At 38.6% G+C, this 21,626-nt stretch overlaps 5 protein-coding genes across 5 annotated transcripts; 2 read left to right on the top strand and 3 right to left on the bottom strand.

The window, feature by feature from the left end:
• Positions 1–2,670: 2,670 nt before the first annotated feature.
• On the top strand, positions 2,671–3,432 carry KY384_006928 (uncharacterized protein; the record flags this gene model as incomplete). Its single annotated transcript, XM_044815421.1, has 1 exon — positions 2,671–3,432. One exon carries the CDS (start codon positions 2,671–2,673, stop codon positions 3,430–3,432), a length of 762 nt encoding a protein of 253 aa, XP_044667295.1.
• A 140-nt stretch (positions 3,433–3,572) lies between these two features.
• On the bottom strand, positions 3,573–4,580 carry KY384_006927 (uncharacterized protein; the record flags this gene model as incomplete). The annotated part of the gene is made up of 3 exons (XM_044815420.1): positions 3,573–3,668; positions 3,721–4,412; positions 4,469–4,580. 3 exons carry the CDS (start codon positions 4,578–4,580, stop codon positions 3,573–3,575), a joined length of 900 nt encoding a protein of 299 aa, XP_044667294.1.
• A 363-nt stretch (positions 4,581–4,943) lies between these two features.
• On the top strand, positions 4,944–8,332 carry KY384_006926 (uncharacterized protein; the record flags this gene model as incomplete). The annotated part of the gene is made up of 9 exons (XM_044815419.1): positions 4,944–4,978; positions 5,039–5,199; positions 5,250–5,273; positions 5,324–5,573; positions 6,357–6,382; positions 6,436–6,479; positions 6,797–7,786; positions 7,832–8,220; positions 8,269–8,332. 9 exons carry the CDS (start codon positions 4,944–4,946, stop codon positions 8,330–8,332), a joined length of 1,983 nt encoding a protein of 660 aa, XP_044667293.1.
• A 695-nt stretch (positions 8,333–9,027) lies between these two features.
• Positions 9,028–12,005, bottom strand: KY384_006925 (uncharacterized protein; the record flags this gene model as incomplete). Its single annotated transcript, XM_044815418.1, has 5 exons — positions 9,028–9,939; positions 10,001–10,086; positions 10,677–10,701; positions 10,808–11,203; positions 11,253–12,005. 5 exons carry the CDS (start codon positions 12,003–12,005, stop codon positions 9,028–9,030), a joined length of 2,172 nt encoding a protein of 723 aa, XP_044667292.1.
• Positions 12,006–13,499: 1,494 nt separating this feature from the next.
• Positions 13,500–14,811, bottom strand: KY384_006924 (uncharacterized protein; the record flags this gene model as incomplete). The annotated part of the gene is made up of 6 exons (XM_044815417.1): positions 13,500–13,529; positions 13,585–13,704; positions 13,758–14,159; positions 14,222–14,476; positions 14,544–14,627; positions 14,767–14,811. The coding sequence occupies 6 exons, from the start codon at positions 14,809–14,811 to the stop codon at positions 13,500–13,502; spliced, it is 936 nt and encodes a 311-aa protein (XP_044667291.1).
• Positions 14,812–21,626: the final 6,815 nt, after the last annotated feature.

Here is a 21,626-nt window from a genome sequence, read left to right as displayed (position 1 = left end):
CACGAAGATCAAGGCGTCCTCACCCATCGTACCCAGCGATCCAATCAGCCAGGGAAGATTGAGTAGCAGATAGCGTGATGACACGGAATGAAAGAGTATCTGCGACGCATTAGCAATTTGCGAGGCAGCAGTTCCGATACTAAAGTTACCCCGCCACCTTTATCAAATCGGAGTCAGCACTACCCTTTTGTCACTCGAGTTATGACTCCAAAACTCACCGTAGGTCAAATTGCCAAGCAGAGACAAGAGGAAGAACAATAGAGACAGTCCTGAATTTCATCTTAGCTTCTTTAGTCAGAATGTGAAGAAGAAGAAGAAGGTTCAAGACCTTCACAGGATCGCTCCCGATAATTCTTCACAATTTGAGGGATACGCGCCCTAGCCGTTAGACAATTGAGCTTCCAGTTCAAAAGACAACGTCAGGAGAACCTTACCCCAAGTAAGCTACTGCTGATACGTACCCAAGGACCACAGCCCCGACTGGTCCGGCTGCTACATCGTTTCCGTCCATCTGCTGAGTCGGCCGCCACAATCCTACGATCCAGGCAATGGTCCATCCAGCAACGCCAACAAGACAGACCGCCAGAATTCCAACAAAATTCGATGTCCAAGCGCTAGCGAGCCACTTCCCTTCTCGCGAGACGACTGAGTTAATTGACCTAGCTGAAAGATCTTTGGGCTTGGGAGAAGCCATGGAATTATGTCTTGATCCAGGAAGGCCGATATTACTCAGAAGTGGCTCGCGCACATTGTCGTCCGGCGAGTCATGCAGTTGAGATTGAACTTCGCGTTGTTTCAGTCTTCTATAGTACAAACATTGGATTATCAAAACGGTATCAGCAATGCAGAAGTAGATTGCTAAAGCAATGACTGTAGAGACGAGTTTCAACAATACGGCGCCAAGTAGGTTCGTTATATCTCCAACAAACCAGACCGCAAGGAAGATGAGCGAGACTGCATCCGCGTTGCCAGTTCGATAGTTCTCAATCAGTTGTGGTACCTGCCCCAGATGATAAGTAATAGCGACGAGGTGTGCAATCCATCAGCATGACTGACTAGGACGAAGATCCAAGCAGCAAGGGAAACACTGCCACTCGCGCCAGACAACGCCTCGTGTAGAGGTAGAGCGTGCCAGTCCTCTAGCATGACGCGCAGATTTGGATAAAGATTACGCAGGTACAAAGTCGACCTGCATAAGGGCGCAGCTCAAGCTCCGCGAACAAAGGCCAATCTAAGGTCTAAGGAAAAGGGGGGCGTCTCGGCAAGACGGGAGTCTAGAATAATATGAAGCCGCCAAGACGCTATGATTGAGCCACCCGAAATCTCGTGTTCTTGTCCTCCCTTAGAAAATATCGAAATAACCTTCAAAGACCGCTCCTCATTGTCCTCACACGACCCTAAACCTACAACGATCGAACACATAATCTCCAAAGGAATTCTACTGGAACAATCCGTTTCGCATAGATTATCGTCCTAGAATCATCCGCCGCCCTTACCCGCTTCCTTCAACGTATTTACGATCCGTCATGATTCGGGTGGGCCACTCAGTATGGCTCCTACTCCTGACTCTATCAGTTCTCTCAGCCGCTGTTGATATCGACAAACTCATACCCCGACAAATCGTTCCTCTGGGAACAGGCGCCAGTTCGTCACCAACAAGCGCTTCAAGTCCGTCACAGGAGCCTACGCCACAGAGCTCGAGTCCAATTCCTACGACCTCGCAACCTTCTACAGACTCTATCAGCTCTTCCCCAGATACATCGAGCGTTGCCTCCACAGGTTCAGTGGATATATCATCAACGAGTCCCACTTCTACCACTCTATCCCCTACGCAATCTTCGACAATTTCACCGAATGCCAGGAGTGGCTCGGGATCAGCCACGGCAACAACTCGCTCTAAAATTACTGGCAGTATTACGCAGGCAGTCACGACTACGATTGTCTCCACGAGTGGTACAAGCGTCATCAGCAGTGTAGCTACATCTAGTCGGATTGTTGCTGCAGCATCGGCGTCGTCGTCACCAGCCTTGAACGGCAGCAATGGAAATGGAGGCAGCCCCGGGCTATCATCTTCTTCGAAGAAAATCATTGGTGGTGTTGTGGGTGGTATTGGAGGAGCAGTCCTACTTGGTGGCCTGGCAGTAGTGGCTTGGAGAATCTGGGGTCGAAGGAGGGGCCACAACGCGGAAGACGATGACGACCTGACGGTATCCCAACCAGGATCTTCTGGCAGGGAGAAGCGTAGCAGCGTCAGTGATCCTTTTCGCTCGCATCTGGATCAGACTCATGCGCCTGTTAATACCGCATCGAATTTCTAGTCGTCGTATTTCCTTCCCTATCAATTAGCAAGCGGCATCATGGAGTTCGAAATCGTTCGGGACGAATGCAGCATAGACACGGGGCGGTCTGATGAAAAAATCTTGAATTACGAATGAAATAGACAATAGTTGACAGCTAGACGTAAGATCTCACCCACCCTAAAGCATTACACCCGTTAATGTCGACCTCGTATCGTAGTGGGCTCTTCGGGGCTATGGTAGAGGTATCATTACTCTTCGGGACTTCGGAGCCGTCCGTGCCGTCTCATTCGTAGGGCTGACCTTGGACGCGATCACGCGTCTACCAAATCTGCTTTGGTGTTTGATCATTGCGCGCACATCACTCAGCAGAATGTTAGAGGCTCTCGCGGCTTATTCCTCCTCTCCTTGGGTTGGAAGAAATGCATTTGCGCAGCGCGACTCTAACGTCCAACTCTTTCCATCACCAAAAATGACATCGAAAGAAATCGAATTTAGTCCGCCGCCCAAGCATGTCCAACGACGATCCCCACAAAATCCACATGCGAGTCAGCAGCACGCAAGCAATGCACAGGAACTTCGTCGACAGAAGTACCTCGACAGAGTCCGCCATGTCAGTGAAGAATACCGCTGGGCCCAGCGTAGTGACCAGGTAGTTCTTTTACAGATATTTGACCGCCGGGACCTCATCTTACAAATGTGCAGATTCTCCGTCAACAGTATGTGGATCAAAGAAGATCATGGGAGTTGGAAAAAGCACTTTCTGCTCCTGATGATCACGGCGTTTGGGATGAAGATAACAAGGAAGACCATCACAGTGACTCATTTGATTCTGGTCAGTCTTTTGGATCCGACCCAATTCGTACTTTCGCACATTTTCTTACTATACGCAGATTCAGGAGCTGTCGCAGACGATGCGCTTCGTCAAGAGCGTGAAGCTCTGGAGTCGCTAATATTCTGGGCTGAAACTTCTTCCTCAGAGGAACGGAATCAGTTCGGGAATGACACCGCTGACAATGAAGATGAAGAATTAGATCAGCTCCTTACAAATCTTATGGCCTGTGACCCAAGCGACAAGAATGCCAGCCTATGTGAAGGTTGCAGCAGCCAGGACATGGACATCAGCGCAGGGTAGACAACGCAGGTCAGGGCTCGATGTGTATTACACCTAAGAACAGTATTGTAGTTTTGTGCTACTAGGATCACGCATCGGGCGGATCAATTACGCATTAGCAAATATGCGTCAAGGTGCGTCCGAACATGAGTTTTGATGTGTTACTGCTGAGCACAACCAGTATCGATACTGTTCAGAGTATCTGCAGCGTCCATATCGCCAACTAAATCTGCCGGAGGGCTTCCCGCAGCTTGCATCTTGATTGTGTTAGTGGATAAAAGCATGTGGGACGTCGCTGCGGAAACTGACTTGCTGCATTCGGTCTACGATGAATTCACGGTCTGCAGTATTAGAGTCTGAATATGTTCGTCGCTCGAATCTCTCTACGATTTCACCAACAAGCTTCTGCTGCTCGTAAAAATTCTTCATGTCCCGGGGGTCAATGTTATTATGGTTTCTTTCGATCCACGACGGAAATTTGTCGTGCAGCTCCTTCATTGGATCGTAAAGAATTTCCTTATTCGTCAACTGCTCCATCATCCCTAGCAGCATCTTGTTAAAGCCCTCTTCATTTCCATCGGCAGGCACTTCACCACCCGACAACTCCTTGAGCATCTGACCCATGAAGTCATCGGTTCCATCTCCGTGCCCGGCTGAGCCGGCTTGATCGCTTGACGTCTGCATTCTTTCCATCGTTTTACGAATGGTGTCTCGGAACGATTCTTCTGCATTCAGGGGTGTCTTGTCGCTGATAGAAGGTTCGCTGGCATTGTTGGCGGAGCCCAAACTTCTCATCATGGCTTCGAGCCCTTGTTCTACCTCTGGCGATTTGTTCCTTTCGCCTAAAAGTGCAGCCATTTGTTCTTGCAGATCCTCGCTGAAGGCGTTCGTCTCGGCAGCACTCTCACTTGGCGTCTCCTTATCAGATGGATGTGGGATGGGCTCGGAGTTAGGATCTTGGAACTGGCTGGCTTTTGCTGTGGAGAACTCATCGAGCATGTCTGTAAAGGGATGAGCCAGCCACACAACATAGCTATGGCTTCAAGATCAGACACACCATCCAGGTCGTCCAAATCACCTTCCTCCGGATCAGGTGCATCTTTATCAGACTCATCCGAGAAAGCCTTCGTTGCCTCGCGGCCGCCTCCTCCATTCTCTTTCGAGTCCATAGTACGGAGCATGAAAGTCGAAAATATTGCCGATCATTGCGTGGTAGCCCAGATTTACTAGTGAGGGAGGGTCCTTGAATGAGGTGGGTGTCGATTGCGACGCCAAGATGTGGCTGTACCTTAGTGGCGCGTGGGGCATCTAGAATTCCTCATTCACACACCTCGTTCCACATTGTTATAAAGGTTCGCAATGGCAAAGAAGCTTCACCCTCCATCTTCTCCTCGAGATTAAACAAAATATTGCTTTGAGCTGGTCAAGTCAGATACAATTGACGTGATTCACGACGAGCTCGAATTTTTCCTTGAGTGCATAGAATTCAAAGGCTCCTCGAGGCTTCCCCCACCTTGGATCCCGGCAAAATAATGTCGCTTTGTCAAAACCGTTTGGGGGAGGAAAGGTAAAGCAAAGCGAATGTTTCAAGCGATCTGGCTGTACTAAGGCGCGTGTTGTCATGCAGAAAACAGTGGCGACGTGATCATCCATTTGGCTTTTACGCTCGTCCGGTTCGCAACGCCCAAGGGGTCTTAGACCTAAAGAAATGGGAGTGTGGTGTTCCTGGCAAAGACAAGACACTTTGGGAAGGAGGTCTGTTCAAAATGGATGTTACTTTCCCAGATGGTAAATTCAGGGTAGGAATGGCAATACCATCTGCTAACCTAATCTAACAGAGTATCCTACTAAGCCCCCCAAATGTGCTGCCCCCTTCAATGTAATTCCGCGCCGAATACTCATTATTGCTAAGGTAAATTTGTTCCTCCGCTATTCCATCCAAATGTCTATCCTTCCGGGACTGTTTGCTTGTCAATCTTGAACGAAGAGGAGGGATGGAAACCAGCCATCACCATCAAGCAAATCCTCCTCGGCGTTCAGGAGTTGCTGAATGAGCCAAACCCGGAGTCGCCCGCGCAGGCCGATGCGTACAACCTATTCAAAAAGGACCGTGCAGGGTATGAGAAGAGGGTGAGAAGCATTGTCAAGGACAATCCAGCTCCGTGAGGATGCCACAGGATTTTTGAAGCGCAAGGGCACGCCATTGGCAACGTGGATAATTAGATGTAAGCTCGATGTCACGCCCACGAGCGACTAATTGACGGAAATAACGAGCGGCACCCGAAGGAAGGGTGCGAATGGCATGCATTTTGACATTGCTCCTGCGAAGGTGGATGCGAGGATGACTATAGCTGTGAGAACCCTGTCCGTAACCTGACTCGAGTCTCGGCAACTTTGCATCACCAGAGTGACGCAGCACACGAACAGACTGAAAAATTAGTCATTTAATGAAATCGGTATCCTACCAACAACCACAGGAATGTTGTAGATAACAGCAAATTTGCAACTTTTAATGCAAAAGTCTTGTTGCATTCAGGTCAATAGTACATATCCATCACTGTTGTTACAAAGATTGCATGCAGAATGGCTTTACAAGAATGATCGATGGTCTTGTCACATCGAACGACATCTTGTGATGAACGGAATATAGCTCGCGCTAAGGTTCCGGCTAATGTGACTCTTAACACACCTGTTTAGACGTACATCACACACCAACCATCAACAACTTACGCTCTAAATGCTCACCTGTTCTTTAAAATGTGTGGGATATTTGCTTGTCACTCGTAAGCTAGAGGACACCAGCCCCCACATTATTAGCAATGATTTTAATTTTTTTAAGCCACCCAGATGTCCAAAAGTTTAAACCCACCGCATTGCGGATGGCCAAGGCGTACGTCTCAGCTCAGCAAATTGACTGGCATGATGCATTGACGTGAGTGGCCTAGTGCTCGACACCGAGGTCCAGATTGGAGTCAGTAGCGACAATGGATCTCTGTCATTGACAGTGTGCTGAAATTGAGCTAGGTGGAAACTTTGTTGCAGTCAATACAGGTCCTATCGCTCCTTTGGTTAGTTTGCTGTAATACTCACATCAAGCATAGTCCTCGCTCACGAAAGATTGAGCATCGTTGGCGTCGGCAAGTACAATTGCGGCCCAAATACTGGGCGCGACTAAGTGATTGCCAGATACTGGCGCTCAGCCCCTTGTGAATGACGACGGTTCACTGGCATTAGCCGTCAATGGCGAGATATATAACCATAGAGTCTTGAGAAAACAGTTGAAGCAGCCTTACAACTTCAAAACTCATTCTGATTGTGAGGTTATAATACCTTTGGTAGGGTCATGCTCTCAAGTATAATTTGTCTATCGTCTGACCATTGTAAGTATGCAGAGCATGGAATTGATGCTCCAAAGTATCTCGACGGCATGTTTTCATGGGTTCTGTACGATAAACTCAATGACCGCACAGTGGCAGCTCGAGATCCTGTAGGCATTACAAGTTTCTATCAGGGGTGGTCAAGTCAGACGCCCGGAGCAGTCTACTTTGCATCCGAGCTGAAGTGTCTCCATCCGGTATGCGATAAGATTATTACATTTCCTCCAGGACACATTTATGACTCGAAGTCTGATGAGATGACCCGGTACTTTCAACCTCCATGGTGGGATCCAACAAAGGTTCCTTCGGCGCCCGTAGATTATAAACGCATTAGAACGTCTCTGGAGCGATCTGTTCGAAAGCGGCTCATGGCTGAAGTTCCGTACGGCGTACTCTTGTCGGGCGGTCTTGATTCAAGTTTGGTAGCTGCAATTGCCCAGAGAGAAACGTTGAGGCTACGGGCCTCTTCAATGAGAAGAGACAATGGCGTCAATAATTATGAACAACAGTCAGCCGAGGATCTCGTAGGTATCGATGATGATAACGAGTTATCTACCGTTACCTGGTTGCCTCAATTGCATTCTTTCTCCATTGGTCTACCAGGTGCGCCAGATACGCAGGCTGCAGTGCAAGTAGCAAAGTATCTTGGGACGAAGCACCACGATTTCACATTCACCATTGAAGATGGGCTCAACGCCCTCCAAGATGTCATTTTCCATCTTGAAACTTACGACGTGACTACTATCCGCGCATCAACCCCAATGTTTCTACTCAGTCGCAAGATCAAGGCTATGGGTGTGAAGATGGTGCTAAGTGGAGAAGGAAGCGACGAGATATTCGGGGGTTATCTCTATTTTCACGCCGCTCCAAGCAAAGAAGCATTCCACGCAGAGACAATCCGCAGAATCCAGAATCTACATCTCGCTGACTGCCTAAGAGCAAACAAATCGACAGCCGCATGGGGCGTGGAGGCTAGGGTGCCATTCCTAGACAAAGAGGTACGTAGTGTCAACCGGCCAAGGATATCGTACTAATATAGATAGTTTCTCGAAGCTGCGATGAGCGTCGACCCTTCAGATAAACTAATCACGAAGGACCGCATGGAGAAATACATTCTTCGCAAAGCGTTTGACACTACAGATGAGCCAGGTACGAAAGCGTATCTTCCAGACAACATACTGTGGAGACAGAAGGAGCAGTTTAGTGATGGCGTTGGCTATGGCTGGATCGATGCTTTAAAAGACAATGCAGAAGTCCATGTTTCGGACGAAATGATGAAAAGCCCCAGACCTGAATGGGGGTCCGATGTTCCCGATAGTAAAGAGGCTTACTGGTATAGGTTGATGTTCGACGAACATTTCCCTGCTCACTGTGCCTCAACAGTCATGAGATGGAAACCAACGTGGTCGGAGCAGAGTGATCCTAGCGGACGGTATGTTTTCCACCGCGTGACCGTTGGCTTTTGCTAAGACACCGATAGAGTGATTCCAACTCACCTTGCTAAATATGATGAATTAAAGGAGCTTAAGAACGAGCTCAAGTAGAATGACCACAAACGCTTAGACTAGGTGGCCACCAGTATCAGGCCCTGGAACGATATCCATGATGACTTGCCATAAGTAATGTCGCCGCTTTCTAAGTTCTTCGATAGACAAAGATAAAATATAATATTCGCCCAGCATTCCACCAAAAGACGATATGATGATTCATTTGACTTTCGTTATCATTACCAGACTTCACATGCTGGGAACACTATTGGCGGCAAAACTGGCAATCCGTGCCTATGGTGCAAAGGATACCTCCCACTGTATGGATCATGACAGCAGAATTTGCATTTAGCATTCCTGACCGCAACAAAGTAGACCTCGGCTTCAATAATCGTCGCCTCTGCTAACAACCTCTTTGACATTCGGCCGAAGCAGTATCGTCTAGAATCCAGATCAGCCGCTTACATGCCAAGTGATGGCCGAGACAGCTTACATGTTCAAATTGTGCCGTATATGATCCCTTGACATCGCAGAGAGGTGGATAAGCCTCCACAATACCACTTTGGACAAGGTTATTGAGCCCAAGCAAATACTTTTCATGACCAAGCCGATCAAGATATCTTCGGCAGAAAGGTAGAGTTCCAAAATTCTTTGTAATCGAGTTCAATAAGCTCCTGGCGGACGAAACCCGCAGGGCTACATTCGGTGCATCTGCTCGCTTGGCATAATGAGACGTCTCCATCTGTAAGACATTAACGAAAGACCTTCTTTAGGATTGCTCGGGCTCTCACGTCATCTCGCACATAACCTTTACCGGTGCTGCCAAAAGTTTCAATGGCGAAGATCTCACCTTCCTCCATTTTCGTCTGATCGCTACTCTTCACGATCGGCACGCTTTTTCCGCCATGAATGCTGTACTGTACAATGTCGTGCCCATTCAGATTCTTTATTGCCTTGACAGGTAGCGTCTGACCCGCAATCTCCACCTCGTAGCTTTCCATCACCTCCTGTATAGCAGCCCCAATATCGCCTACTCGCATATCAATACCTGCTTGTCTCACACCAGTGTTCGTTGCATCCTTCACTGCTGCTAACAAGTTATCGTACGTCGGGTTGAAAGTCATCGTAAATGCGCTATCCACAATTCTCCCGTTAATGTGCGCCCCAAAGTCGACTTTCATTACATCATCCTGTTGAAGAACTATTTTGTTTCCCGCATTCGGGGTATAGTGGGCTGCGCAATGGTTGATGCTCAACCCCGTGGGAAAGCCCATGCCCCCCTTGATATTGTCGCCCTCTTCTAGTCCCGGGTGTCCAGTCAAGGCGCGGACACTATCTTCGATGCCCTCCGCAATCTCAGTCAGAGTCTGTCCCGGTTTAATATTTGCTTGTGCCCATTGGCGGACTTGCCTATGAACTTCGGCACCTTGGCGGTATTCTTGGAGGAAGTCATTGTTCAGCCGATCGAGGTGACGCTTTTCTTCGCTTGTTGTGCGGTAGCTGTTGTCGTTCTGGTATTCTGATATCTCGCCTTCTGGAAACTCTCCATTCGCAAAGAGAGCCGAAACAGCTAGTCGCGGAGGGGATGTCTGCGTCTTGCCTACGGCTTTCTTTTTCTTGGGCTTTCGCTTCTTCTTCTTCTTTACTGCTGCAACTTTGTCAAACTTGCAGATGTCAGGGAATTCGAGTTTGCTTGCTACCCGAAGATATAGTATCTGGTCCTACAAACTCATCCTCGTCATCTGAGTCCTCCTTCTCGGCTTTCGCTGCTGAACCTTCGTCATGCCTGTTTTCTTGATCCCCGTGATTTACTATGAACCGTCAGTCAGGGAAATGGCCGGCTTAGGGCCTCAGCTCCCTACAAGATAGCTGCGCGACTGCTTCTGCAGGCTTTGCAGCCATGATCAAAAAACGTCAATATCAGGAAGCGTTCATTCCTTAGCGCTTTGTAGGATATTTGCATAGCCACATTTAATTCTTATCGATAGGTGAATTCGTCTTAGAGTGCCACCCAAGCGGGCGAGGCGGGCTAGAACTTCTATTAATCGTGTAAGATGATCTAAATCAAAAGTCGATCCACAAAAAGAACCCCCTAAGCACTCGACAGTATGTACGACTAATGGTCAACTTCAAGGCTGGCGCTTCGAAGGACATGGTAAACACACTGATCGCGGCTGTGGTGCATACTCTATGATAAGCCTAGTATTGCGCCTCGCTTCTCCGCTGATATTCGAGCTGCGACCTCTATCTTACCATCAATCATATATAGAAGTCGAAACGTAGACAAGGCGGTAAGTAAATCTGTAGACATGATACACACGGTATATTGTCTCTTCTTCAAGGAGCTCAAACATCGTCAAGCTCATCAGCATTGCTTGTTTCCATCCCAAATTCATCATACCCTTATCTACTTCTTCTATCTTGTTCTACGTTACCCTCATTGGTACCGTCTTCCACACCTCCCTCCTTCTGCCTACGCCCTTTTTCAACCCACCTGCGAAATAAAAAAGTCAGGAAACTACCCAAAATGACCTGGACACCCGCGGTCATAACGATGGGAAGCTGCAATTTCGACGCAGCCCTGTATCCGATATCGGGAAACATGGCTTCAGACAATGGTATAGCGATTGCGGGGGTCTTAGCCGGGACAATATAGGCCACGGCGACTGCCTCTTCCCTACTACACCTTTTTAGACATGAACAGAAACATATCACCGTCCAGACTAGATAAAATGCGATTGATATGAAGATCATGAATATCGTATTGCTTCGGGGCACCGTGCTCCAAGCGTCTGTGGCCCACGCTCCATCAAAAGTCTGCCATAAAAGGAGTATCAGAGCTACAATGCCGATCTTAGAGACCTTCCAGTCTGTAAAAATTTTGGTTGTTGCATTTGGGAAAGAATAGCGAAGAGCTTGGCCGATAAACTGCAGACACATTCAGATTGATACTAGACCATTTTCGAGGGCAGCATACCAAAGGTAAAAACATAGACAGCCCTAGTAACTTGAATACTCTTTTGAGCATATCACTAAAATCCCCAGTGTCTATTTTGGGCACGAAGTCTGTGTACCAGGCACCGCTTTTGAGATACATCAAGATGAGAGGTGGAGCTAGGCAGGGCCCCAAGAAATTGCCTATGATACTTTGAACAACGGTCAAAGCTTCGTTGCCATTGGCTTGCTTCGTCATCACTACGTTAGATGCAATCGTAGTCGGCATACAACCAGTCAAGATGAGGCCGACCAGAATTTCGGCGTCCATGAATTCGGGATTCAAAGCACACGCAGAGACGACACCGAAGACAATCGCAGAATTTAGAATGAAAGATTGAAATTGACAAAATATATGGAGGCGCCATCGTGAGGCGTCCTGCAGGAGTACGTCCAAGGATAAGGTGCACCCAGTCACGAAGGAGATGACAGATACACAAAGGTATGTGACCACAGTCTCCTTCAGTTGCTGCTGTGCTAGCGGAACCTGGACCTGTGAGGCTACCACAAGGACGAAGCTCAGACCAACGAAAAAGCACTGGTTGCGAATGAGCGAGACGATTTTCCAAAACCATTGCGTTGTCACTTCCGATGTGTGGGTTCCTTTTCCACTCTTCGCAGGCTGCTCATTTCGGGACCAGCTTCGCGACTTTCTTTTCTCCTGGTAAGAATGCTCACTCAGCAGCCCGCAGCTGTTTCCGGATCGGACGGAAGTTTCATCTTCTAAATTCGTCATAATTCGAAGAGCAGCAGGGCTCAATTAAGGCACTTATAGCGAAAATTTCCAGAGGTCTGAGAGACAAAGACTGGGACAGAACAAGGCGGTTGAAACAGTATATAAAAACAAGGCATGGTTGGGGGGATATAGCCATGTCTATTGTGGAGCCACTTTGAATATGGACTTACCTTCGGGAAGTACTCACAAATACTAGTGGAGCTGGACTTATGTTAAGCCACAGATGAATACTATGGTCGGGTTTAAAGTATGAGACCCTGTTGTTAAGTGAAGATGTTTTGAAAGGGGAGAAGTGGGTTGGCCTAGTGCGGAAACTTAAAAGTCCACGAGTTGCGTCATTAAATCGACAGAATGATGTGGCCGATTCGTTCAGCAAAATCGTTTCTTTGGCGAGCAGCTTTCACAATCTTGCAAGACCTGGTCTGAAATCTTCAGCATGAGGCATGATCACCATTCGCCCGTCAATTTGTCCTACAAGCCTCCGATACCGCCAATGTCTTCCGCAAATGGTTCGCAGCTTTCATAATACTATTGCATGTTTCGAAGACAACTTCTATCACGTACTGGGTCTTGAGCCTGGAACATCGAACGGAGCGATCAAAAAGTAGCTTCCATTCTAGAACATATATTTATTAAACTCTAACGCTCCGTAGACAATTTTATGCGCTTTCGAAGACTCACCACCCTGATCGCAACCCAGATGATCCCCACGCAGCGGCGCGTTTCATGAGGATATCCGAGGCATATGCAATCATAGGCAATTCTGAAAAACGAGAGCGCTATGATCGAGATGTCATTGGGGCTCAACAGCCTTCCCCCTATCCTGTGCCTCGCGGCACTCATTCCAGTTCTTCGAGGCCATTTGGTGCGCGGCCAGCCAGCGGCTTAAGCAGACGGCGTACCCAGTTCAAGGGTCCCCCGCCCAGCTTTTACAGGAACGGGGCTTGGGGCGCGCACGGGGCTCGAAGACAAGCCCAGGCTCATGGGGAAAGTGCTCCCACGGCCACATCTTCACGTCCCCCAGTTGGCTTTGGTGTGGGTCAAGGGCAGGCCGGGCTGAATAACGATGTGCCACATTTTGACCAGCTCGGCCATTACAGGACCCAGCAGTCACACGAGCAAAGGTGGAAAAACAGAAAACGCGAGGATACTCCAGAATATGGTGGAGGTGGAGCAGCCGATGTAGCAATGAGGTTTCTGATAGTCAGTGGCATTGTTGGCCTGGCTTACGTGCCATTGTGGGCCTATGGACAAAGACGAAGTTATGGCCGAGGAAAGGCTATAGGTCCATCTAATTAAAAAAAAGACCCATCGCTAGACGCTAATCATTGAATGATTTCACATGAAGCCTGCGCCTCAAATCACTGAACACCGGCAGTGGACCGCAATGCATCTAGACGGGCCAAGAAAGGCGTACAATCCTCAAGGGTACATTTGAATATTTTTTGGCAGATCCATGTGGGAGTCAGAGTATTCTTCAAAGACAAGCCCACTCTAACCGTCGAACTCTAAGCTTGCACCGATCTTTTGGAAAAGTATATTCAGCAATATGTTGGAAAGGGGCGCCTGAAAGACGAACCTTGTGTGCAGATTCATTCAAATTTTGCGTATCAAGAGACAGCCCGAGGCCTAGAGTGACACTGGGTCGAAGCTTGACATTGTAGGCCAAAGACGCAATTCCACGATCATTTACTTTGGCCTGCCACAGCCTTAGCGAATATTCAAATGGAGCGAACAGCATTCAGGTTGTACCTTTGTAAATGAGACAGGATCGATACGATATTTGCCAGCCAATTCCATACCGACGTTGTTCCCACTCTTCGAATCCCACGTGGCCTTTGCTCCAGCCTCCACTTGAGAATTCACTTTGTGGTAATAGGACGCCGCGAAAACGCTCAAGCTGTTAGTCGCCGTGACGCCGGCACTGTATTCTGGGGTGGAGTAGCCAATGGCGGCAGAATACTTTGTGATGGCTGCCTTTTGTACGTCGTAAGCTGCCTCTGCACCCACTAGAAAGCCCTCATGGCCTAATACTGCATCTACGTTGGCAGTAGGGCCTTTCAGCAAGTCAAAGAAAGCTCGGCCTGTAAAGTTTGGCTGTCTGAAATGGAGATTCAACTTGGCCCCGAAGTCTTTGGAAGATGGAACAAAATCCTACGTAATTGACTAAGTCAAACCCGCGAAGTCTCGCCGTTCAACATAGGACGATAACATACCGAGATTGCCTCAGCTTTCAAACCCTTGGCAATGTTGTTGTCGAGCTCCACCTTCGTGGTCAGGAGATTATTGTTGCTCCACGTCTCAGTAAGCGTCAGACCTGCATTTCGGATTCTCATTAGCAAAGATGCATGTTTGGCGTCCATGAATATCACGAATCCCAGGGGGTCATATGGCGCGATGGGAGGTGACCGAGCGACGAGGGACAATTGCAGAGGTTTACCAGCAGATGGATCCGCATATTTCCCCTCAAGCTATTTTCGTGTAGTCAGTAAAGTGTACATCCCATGGTAATGCTGTTGGCATGGGTCAGAAGCTTACGGATGTACTCGTAGAGCCTTCGTGAGCAGAGAGGCCTTTTGCGTTGAAAGCCACGCCATTCGGAGCTTTTGACTTGACGTCGACCTTCGCTTCAAGGCGTTAGACATCGTTCTCAGCTTAGGCGTTCGTACAAACCCCTCGCAGTGTGGTAGAAGTCTTTGTTTAGCAGCTGAGAGAAAAAGTTAGCAAGCTCGGCTGCAGAGCAATCCGCCGGCTAACGCACATCATTCGAGGCTTTTGCAATGTCGGAGAATGCAGCAGGGGCCATGATGGAAGTTTTCCTTGTATTGACAATTTTCTGATCGTCTTCGCAGCAGCAAGCTGAGCTGAGCTGAAGGGGCGGAGGAAGAATATGAGCAGGACCCTGGCCGAAGCCAAGCGTACCAATCCGAAAAGGGGAACTAGGTTCACAGCCTACGGAGGATGCCGTCAAAAGTTCTGACCCTCTAAAAACTGGTCCCTATAAGAGGCCCCTATAGGCCCCTGTAAGCCCAGCCTATAAGATCGCTCTAGGGGAGCCTTTTAGGGATCCTACCCCCCAGATTTTTAGTATTGCTAAAATTTCAGGCTAAGTAATTTAGTCTAGTAGGTAGGGTTAGGACTTTTGACAACATCTTCTATACTAGGAGATAGTATAATAAAATAAGCGCCTTGGCAGCCCCTTTTTAGTATATATAAAGCTCTATAAATTTATAAATTTTCTATAACTTTCTATATTAATATTTACTACTATTAATAAAAAGTTACTTATATTTAATAGGGAGCGGTTTTAGTTATAGCTTAGTAGTCTAGAACTAGTTCCGCTTTAAGCTTATATCTTAGATCGATCTTAGATCTTAGTTTTTTAAGATAATAATAAGATTATAATTCTAGATAATATGTTTATAACTAGTTTATTTTAAGCTATATTTTGCTATACTATATTAATAGTAGTAATACTTAGTTTATCTAAGTAAAAAGCACTAACTAACGCCCCTCTACCTTTTAGACTAGGTAATAGCTAAATACTAGCCTACTAAGCTAACTAACTAGCTAAAGTAATTAGTATAAATATTGCCTTTTAAAAAACTAGAGTAGAAATATTATATAATAGAAAGAGATAATTATATTTATTATACTATATTATTGCTATCTAGCTTTTATATCTTCTAGCCTATTGCTTTCTAGCCTTTTCACCCTTTAGTAGTAAGTAAGTAAGACAGCTTATATTGTTTTTTTTATAATAGGAACTTTTTATACTAGTAATAATTATACTAGTAATAATTATTACTATAACTATAATAACTTTATATTAAATATTAATTCTATTAATTAATTAATTATTTATTACTTAAGTTATTTATTAATATACTTATTTATTAAAAGTATTTTTAATTAATTATTCTACTATTTTTATAAGCTAGCTTCTAGTATACTATTAATAGAGGCTCTATTATATATTAATTATAATATTATTACTTTTGCTTTTTAACTCTATAATTTCTAATAGAATAATAATTTCCTATTAGAATTTAATAATATTATAAATTCTATCTTTAAATATATTAATAGTAATATATTATACCTTCTAAGAGAATAGCAAAAGATATTATTTTTCTATAATTAAAAAGCTTATTTTAAATTAATTAAATCTAAGCCTACTTAGCTTTTAGATTAAATAGTTAATAAGCTAGTATTTTGAAAAATATTTTAGACTTTTATATATTAGACTTAGAATCTTTATAACCTTTTAACTTAACTATTTTTAATATTAATAGTTTTATTTTTAATAAATTTAAATAAGAATAAACTAACTTTTAATACTTTTTATTAATTATTAATATATAAATGAATTTTAGTTAAAAAAAAGATTTATTTTAAACTAATTAGTCTATATTATAAATATTTATTATCTATTTTAGAAAATATTTTTAAAATAAATAAAGCTATTTAAGCTTAGATATATTAAATTATTTTTTAATTTTTTATAAGCTACTTTCTATAGTTTCTAATCTCTTTTAAAACTACTAGGTCCCTTTAGCCTACTTAGTCCTTAAAGCTTAGGAGAAAATAATAGTTAAAGAATTCTATACTATTATAATAATTATTAGAACGCTATTAATATTAGCTTTTTCAATTTTTAATATAATAGTAAAACTATTAAAAAAGGATCTCTACTTATAGAGTATATTAGAAAAGAAACTTATTTTTATAATATATATTTATTCTTAGAATATACTAATAATATTATTAATATAAAAAATATAAAAATAGTTAAAATTAACTTTTAAATATATTTAAAAAGTAATATATTATCTTAGTAGTTAATAGAAATAAATAATAATATAAAATACTTTATTTAATTAAATAAAAAAATTAGTAAATAAAGCTATATTTTAATTAATTATTTTTATAAACTAACTAATATCGCTATAAATAGCTTATTTAAAGAACAATATTTATTATATAATATAATAGCTAGTTAAAAGCTTTAAGAATATATTTAATATATTTTTTATATAGCTAAAAACGCTAAATTTAATAATATTTAGAATTAGCTAAATATTATTTATAATAATATTAATATAGAACTCTAGGTTAATTTTTACTACTTGCAAGATAATATTAGTTTAAAAATATTCTTAACTAATATAAATAAACTTAAATATAATTAATAAAATTATATATTAAAAATAATAAAAAGTAGTAGTTTTTAACTATTAATTAATTATTTTTAAATAAATAGAAATACTAAAATATTTTAGTAGTTTAATTAGTATTACCTAAAATAACTATTATTTTTTAATTAGCTTTATTAGTAAAACTTTTATTTTTCTTATTCTATAAACTAGAATTTTTATTTAAAATAAAATAATATTTATTTTAATTAATATAAAAAACCTTATAATTAAAGCCCTCTATATTAAAATTTATAAAGAAATTATTATCTAAGTTAAAATTAGTTTTTAAATATACTATAGTAGTAGTATTCTTTTCTATTATTAATAAATTATCTATTATTTATTAATAGCTTTATAAATTAGTTTAGTTTTCTATTCTAGGAAAATATTAATACTTTTAATAATTTAAACTAAAGATACTAGAACTAAAAATATTAAAATTAAAGTCTTTATTTTAATTAAAATTAACAACTAAATTTTAGTCTAAAAGTCTATTATAAAGAATTTTAAAATAAAAATATTTTAAACTAGTATAATATTAGTATTAATTATAAAAAGAGTTAAAGTTTATATTAATATAATATTAATTTTTAAATATTATAAGATAAGTAGGCTTAATATAATTATAATTAAAATACTAAAAAAGTAATTAATAAAAATACTAATTTATATAAATTATTAATGTTTTTCGTTAGCCTTCTACTAATAGGTAATAATTATTAATATTATTTAAAGTATTTTAAAATAAAGAATACTTTGTTCTAATACTTATATAATAAATAAAATGCTTATTTTCCTTATAGAATAGTAATTAGGAATAATATTTAAGTTAAAATAATACTAGAATAAAATACTAATACTTTATAGGCTATATTAAGAAAGAAAACTATATTACTCTTAATAGTAGTCCTATTAAATTTAGCGCTAAGCTAAATATAATTGTTGCTAAAAGTACTTTTAATACCTACTTTAATTCTAGATATAGAATTATTATTATTAATAAAAAACTATTTTATTAGCTTATATTAGAAGCTAAAATTAAATTATTTCTTTTAGTAATTCTTATCTATAATATTAAAAATAATATATATAAATTATAAAAATATATAAATATTCTTTTATTTATTAATAGTAATTTAAATAAATATTCTATTTAAATATAAATAAATATAGAAATTTATTTTATTAATAAACTATATATTAATATTTTAATTAATAATAATATAATTATTTTATAGAAAATATATATTAATTTTATAGATAGCTAGCTTAAAATTAAAGCTTATTAAAATATAATTATATTAATAATAGTTATATTAAAAATACTAGCTATTTACTAAAGAATTTAAGCTAAAGAAAAAATAATTATTCTTTTAATAATAATAGTTTTAGTCTTTATTTAATATAAAGAAATTTTAATTAAATAAAATTTTTTATTTAAGCTATTATAAAAGGGGATTTAAGTTATAATAGAAAGGTATATATTTATATAGTTAATTTATTATTTTCTTTTATATAAATAAAAAATTTTATACTTTAAAATATTATTATCTTAAAATAAATATTACTAGGATTAGTAGTAGAATATATATAAAATAGATATTATATAATTAAGCTATTAATAGCTTTTTTTTAGCTATTTATTTATAGATATTTAAAAAGCTAATAAACTAAAAGGTAAAACTTATTATAGGGGTAGTTGCTTTTTTAATATTACTTAATTCTAATATAATATAGTTAATAGAATTATTAAAAGTACTTTCTAATATAATAAATAATCTATTACTAATATAATTAATACTATTAATTAATCTAACTTTAAAGTATATATTACTTAATAGTATAAAAGTTTATAGCTTATTTAATAATATAATATAAATCTCTAAAGTAGTAGAAAAATATTTTAATATTTAAATTAATTAAAATTAAATAATTAATATTTTAGAACTAAAGTATATATTAATGCTTTTAATTTTTAGCACTAATTTAAAACTATAATAACTTTATTTACTAAAACTAAAAAATAGAAAAATTATTAATAAAACCTATAATAAATTTTATTTTTTTAAAAAAAATTAGTTAAATTAATTAATAGAATTTAGCTATTTAGTCTTTATTATATAGCGTAATATATTAAATAGTTTTAAAAGAAGAATTATTATTAATATTTATAAGTTAAATAAAATTATTAAAATTAATACTTACTTACTATTACTATAGTTTAATATTATTAATCTTATTATAAAATATTTATATATTAATATTATTAATACTTTAGTATAGTTTTATTAATTTTTTATTTAATTTAAAAATTATTATAAATTTATAATTATTTTATATTATAATTAGAAATAATTAAATATTTACTTAATAAAGTATAAAAAGTTACTACTCTATATATAAAGGTAGATAAATAAACTATTTAAAGAACTTTAAAAATTTATAAAAGTATATATAGATAATATTATTATATATTTTAAAATATTCAAAAAATATTTAGCTTATTTTTATTAGTTTTTCTTACTTTACTAGAAATTATAAATTATACTTAGTTTTAGGAAATCTTATCTAGGTTATTTATTACTTATTATCTTTAAATAATATATTAATTATTTTAATTTAGTAATAACTATAAATAAAATTAAAATAATATAGGGGTTAAAATTTCTTAAAATATTAAAAAATCTAGAATATTATTTAAATTTAATAAGCTAGTTAAAAAATTTAATCTATAGCTACTTTTAAAAAGCTTAGGCGCTTTAAAATTAAAAAATAATATTAATAAAATGTTAAGAGTCTACTTAGGGGTGAAAACTAGCTCCTAAGGCCTAGGAAAGACAAGGAAAACTAAGATAGAGAACTAGCTCTATCTTAGGCGAAAACCCTACTTATATACCTAACAAATATCGCTATATATTGACTTTCTAGTCTATATATATTTACCCTTATATAAGAGTAGTTTACAATACTTATTAAGCTTTTAATACCGCTATTTCTATATAATTAGGAGGGATATAATCTAGATTATAATAGTACCCCCCTTTTATTAAAATATATCCTTATATTAGTAGTAGGTAGTCTAATATATAAGTAATACCTTATATTAATTAGGGAATTAAACTCTTTAATAGTAATTAAAAATTTAATAATTATATAATTTATTCCTATATTCTAGTTTTTTAATAGAATAGCTAGGTAGCTTTATTATCGATTGTAGAGACTATATTTCTAGAGGATTTAAGCTAAAATAAGAGTTATATTTAAGTAGTTTAATAAATAATTTTTTCTAGTTTTACTATACTCTTTTTTTAGCTTAAATATTTCTTTAATAGTCTTTAGTTTTATTAAGTAATCCTATAGTATATATAGTTATATCCTAGTCCTATAAGCGGAATACCTATTAATTAATATTTTATATAATTAAGACTAGAAGACTAAGTTTAAATCCTAGCAAAGTTAATAAGTTCTATCCTATAGTATTAGCTTTTTTAATAGCAATAAAAAATAGATAGTTTAATTTAAAATTAATATTAGAAATAGCTATAGCTTAGTCTCCTAATTAATCTTTTATTAAAGAAAATTAGTCTAAAACTAAGCTAATTATAGCTTCTTTCTATTTTAGTATCCCTTTTATACTTTTGCTTTAGCAAAAAGAGTAATATTTAAGTTAATTAGAAATAGTTAAAAATTATATTAGAAAGTTATTAAGTAATAAGCTTATAATTATAATAAATAGGGAACATTAAGACTTTATTATTATTATTATACTACTATTAAGTTTTTTAGCTTATATACTTTTATAATTAAGATTTTACTTTTTTATAGTCTAGAAAAATAGAACTATAATATAAACTTTGCTACAACTATTGCTAAACTAAACTTTTATTAGTATATATATTAAGTACTTTTATACTTTAGGTTTAGAAATTATTTTATATATTTTTCTTTTATAGTTTTTTATAATAATAAGCCTTATAATATAATCGGTAATATATATATAGTTCTAAGACTTAGACTTAATAGGAAGCTAATTTATACTAATAATAGGTAGTTACTATCCTAGTCTATAGAACTTATAGATTCTAGGTTTAAATCCTAGTAAAGCTATTTTTTTTACTATTTATAAGTTTTTTTTTACTAGTTTTTTTTACTAAGTCCTATAATATAATAATAATATATTTCTTAAGGAAGGAGCAGCTTAAGCTAGGTTAAAAACTAATTTATACTAATAGTAGGCAGCTATTACTTTAGCTACCTATTCTTTAAAAAGAGGCCCTAGGTTTAAATCCTAGCGGAACTACTTTCTTTTTTTACTTTTTATTTTATTATATTATAATATTATTAGTAAAGAGTATTAGTAAAGCAAATAATATATATATATAATTAAAAATAGTATAAATTAGAATACTATAATTTTTAGGGG

Source organism: Bacidia gigantensis (assembly GCF_019456465.1).
Source record: "Bacidia gigantensis strain McMullin 20006 chromosome Unknown contig_255, whole genome shotgun sequence".
Classification (NCBI taxonomy): Eukaryota; Fungi; Ascomycota; class Lecanoromycetes; order Lecanorales; family Ramalinaceae; genus Bacidia; species Bacidia gigantensis.
Note: the sequence above shows the minus strand (reverse complement) of the source record. Positions and strands in the feature narration are given on the sequence as shown.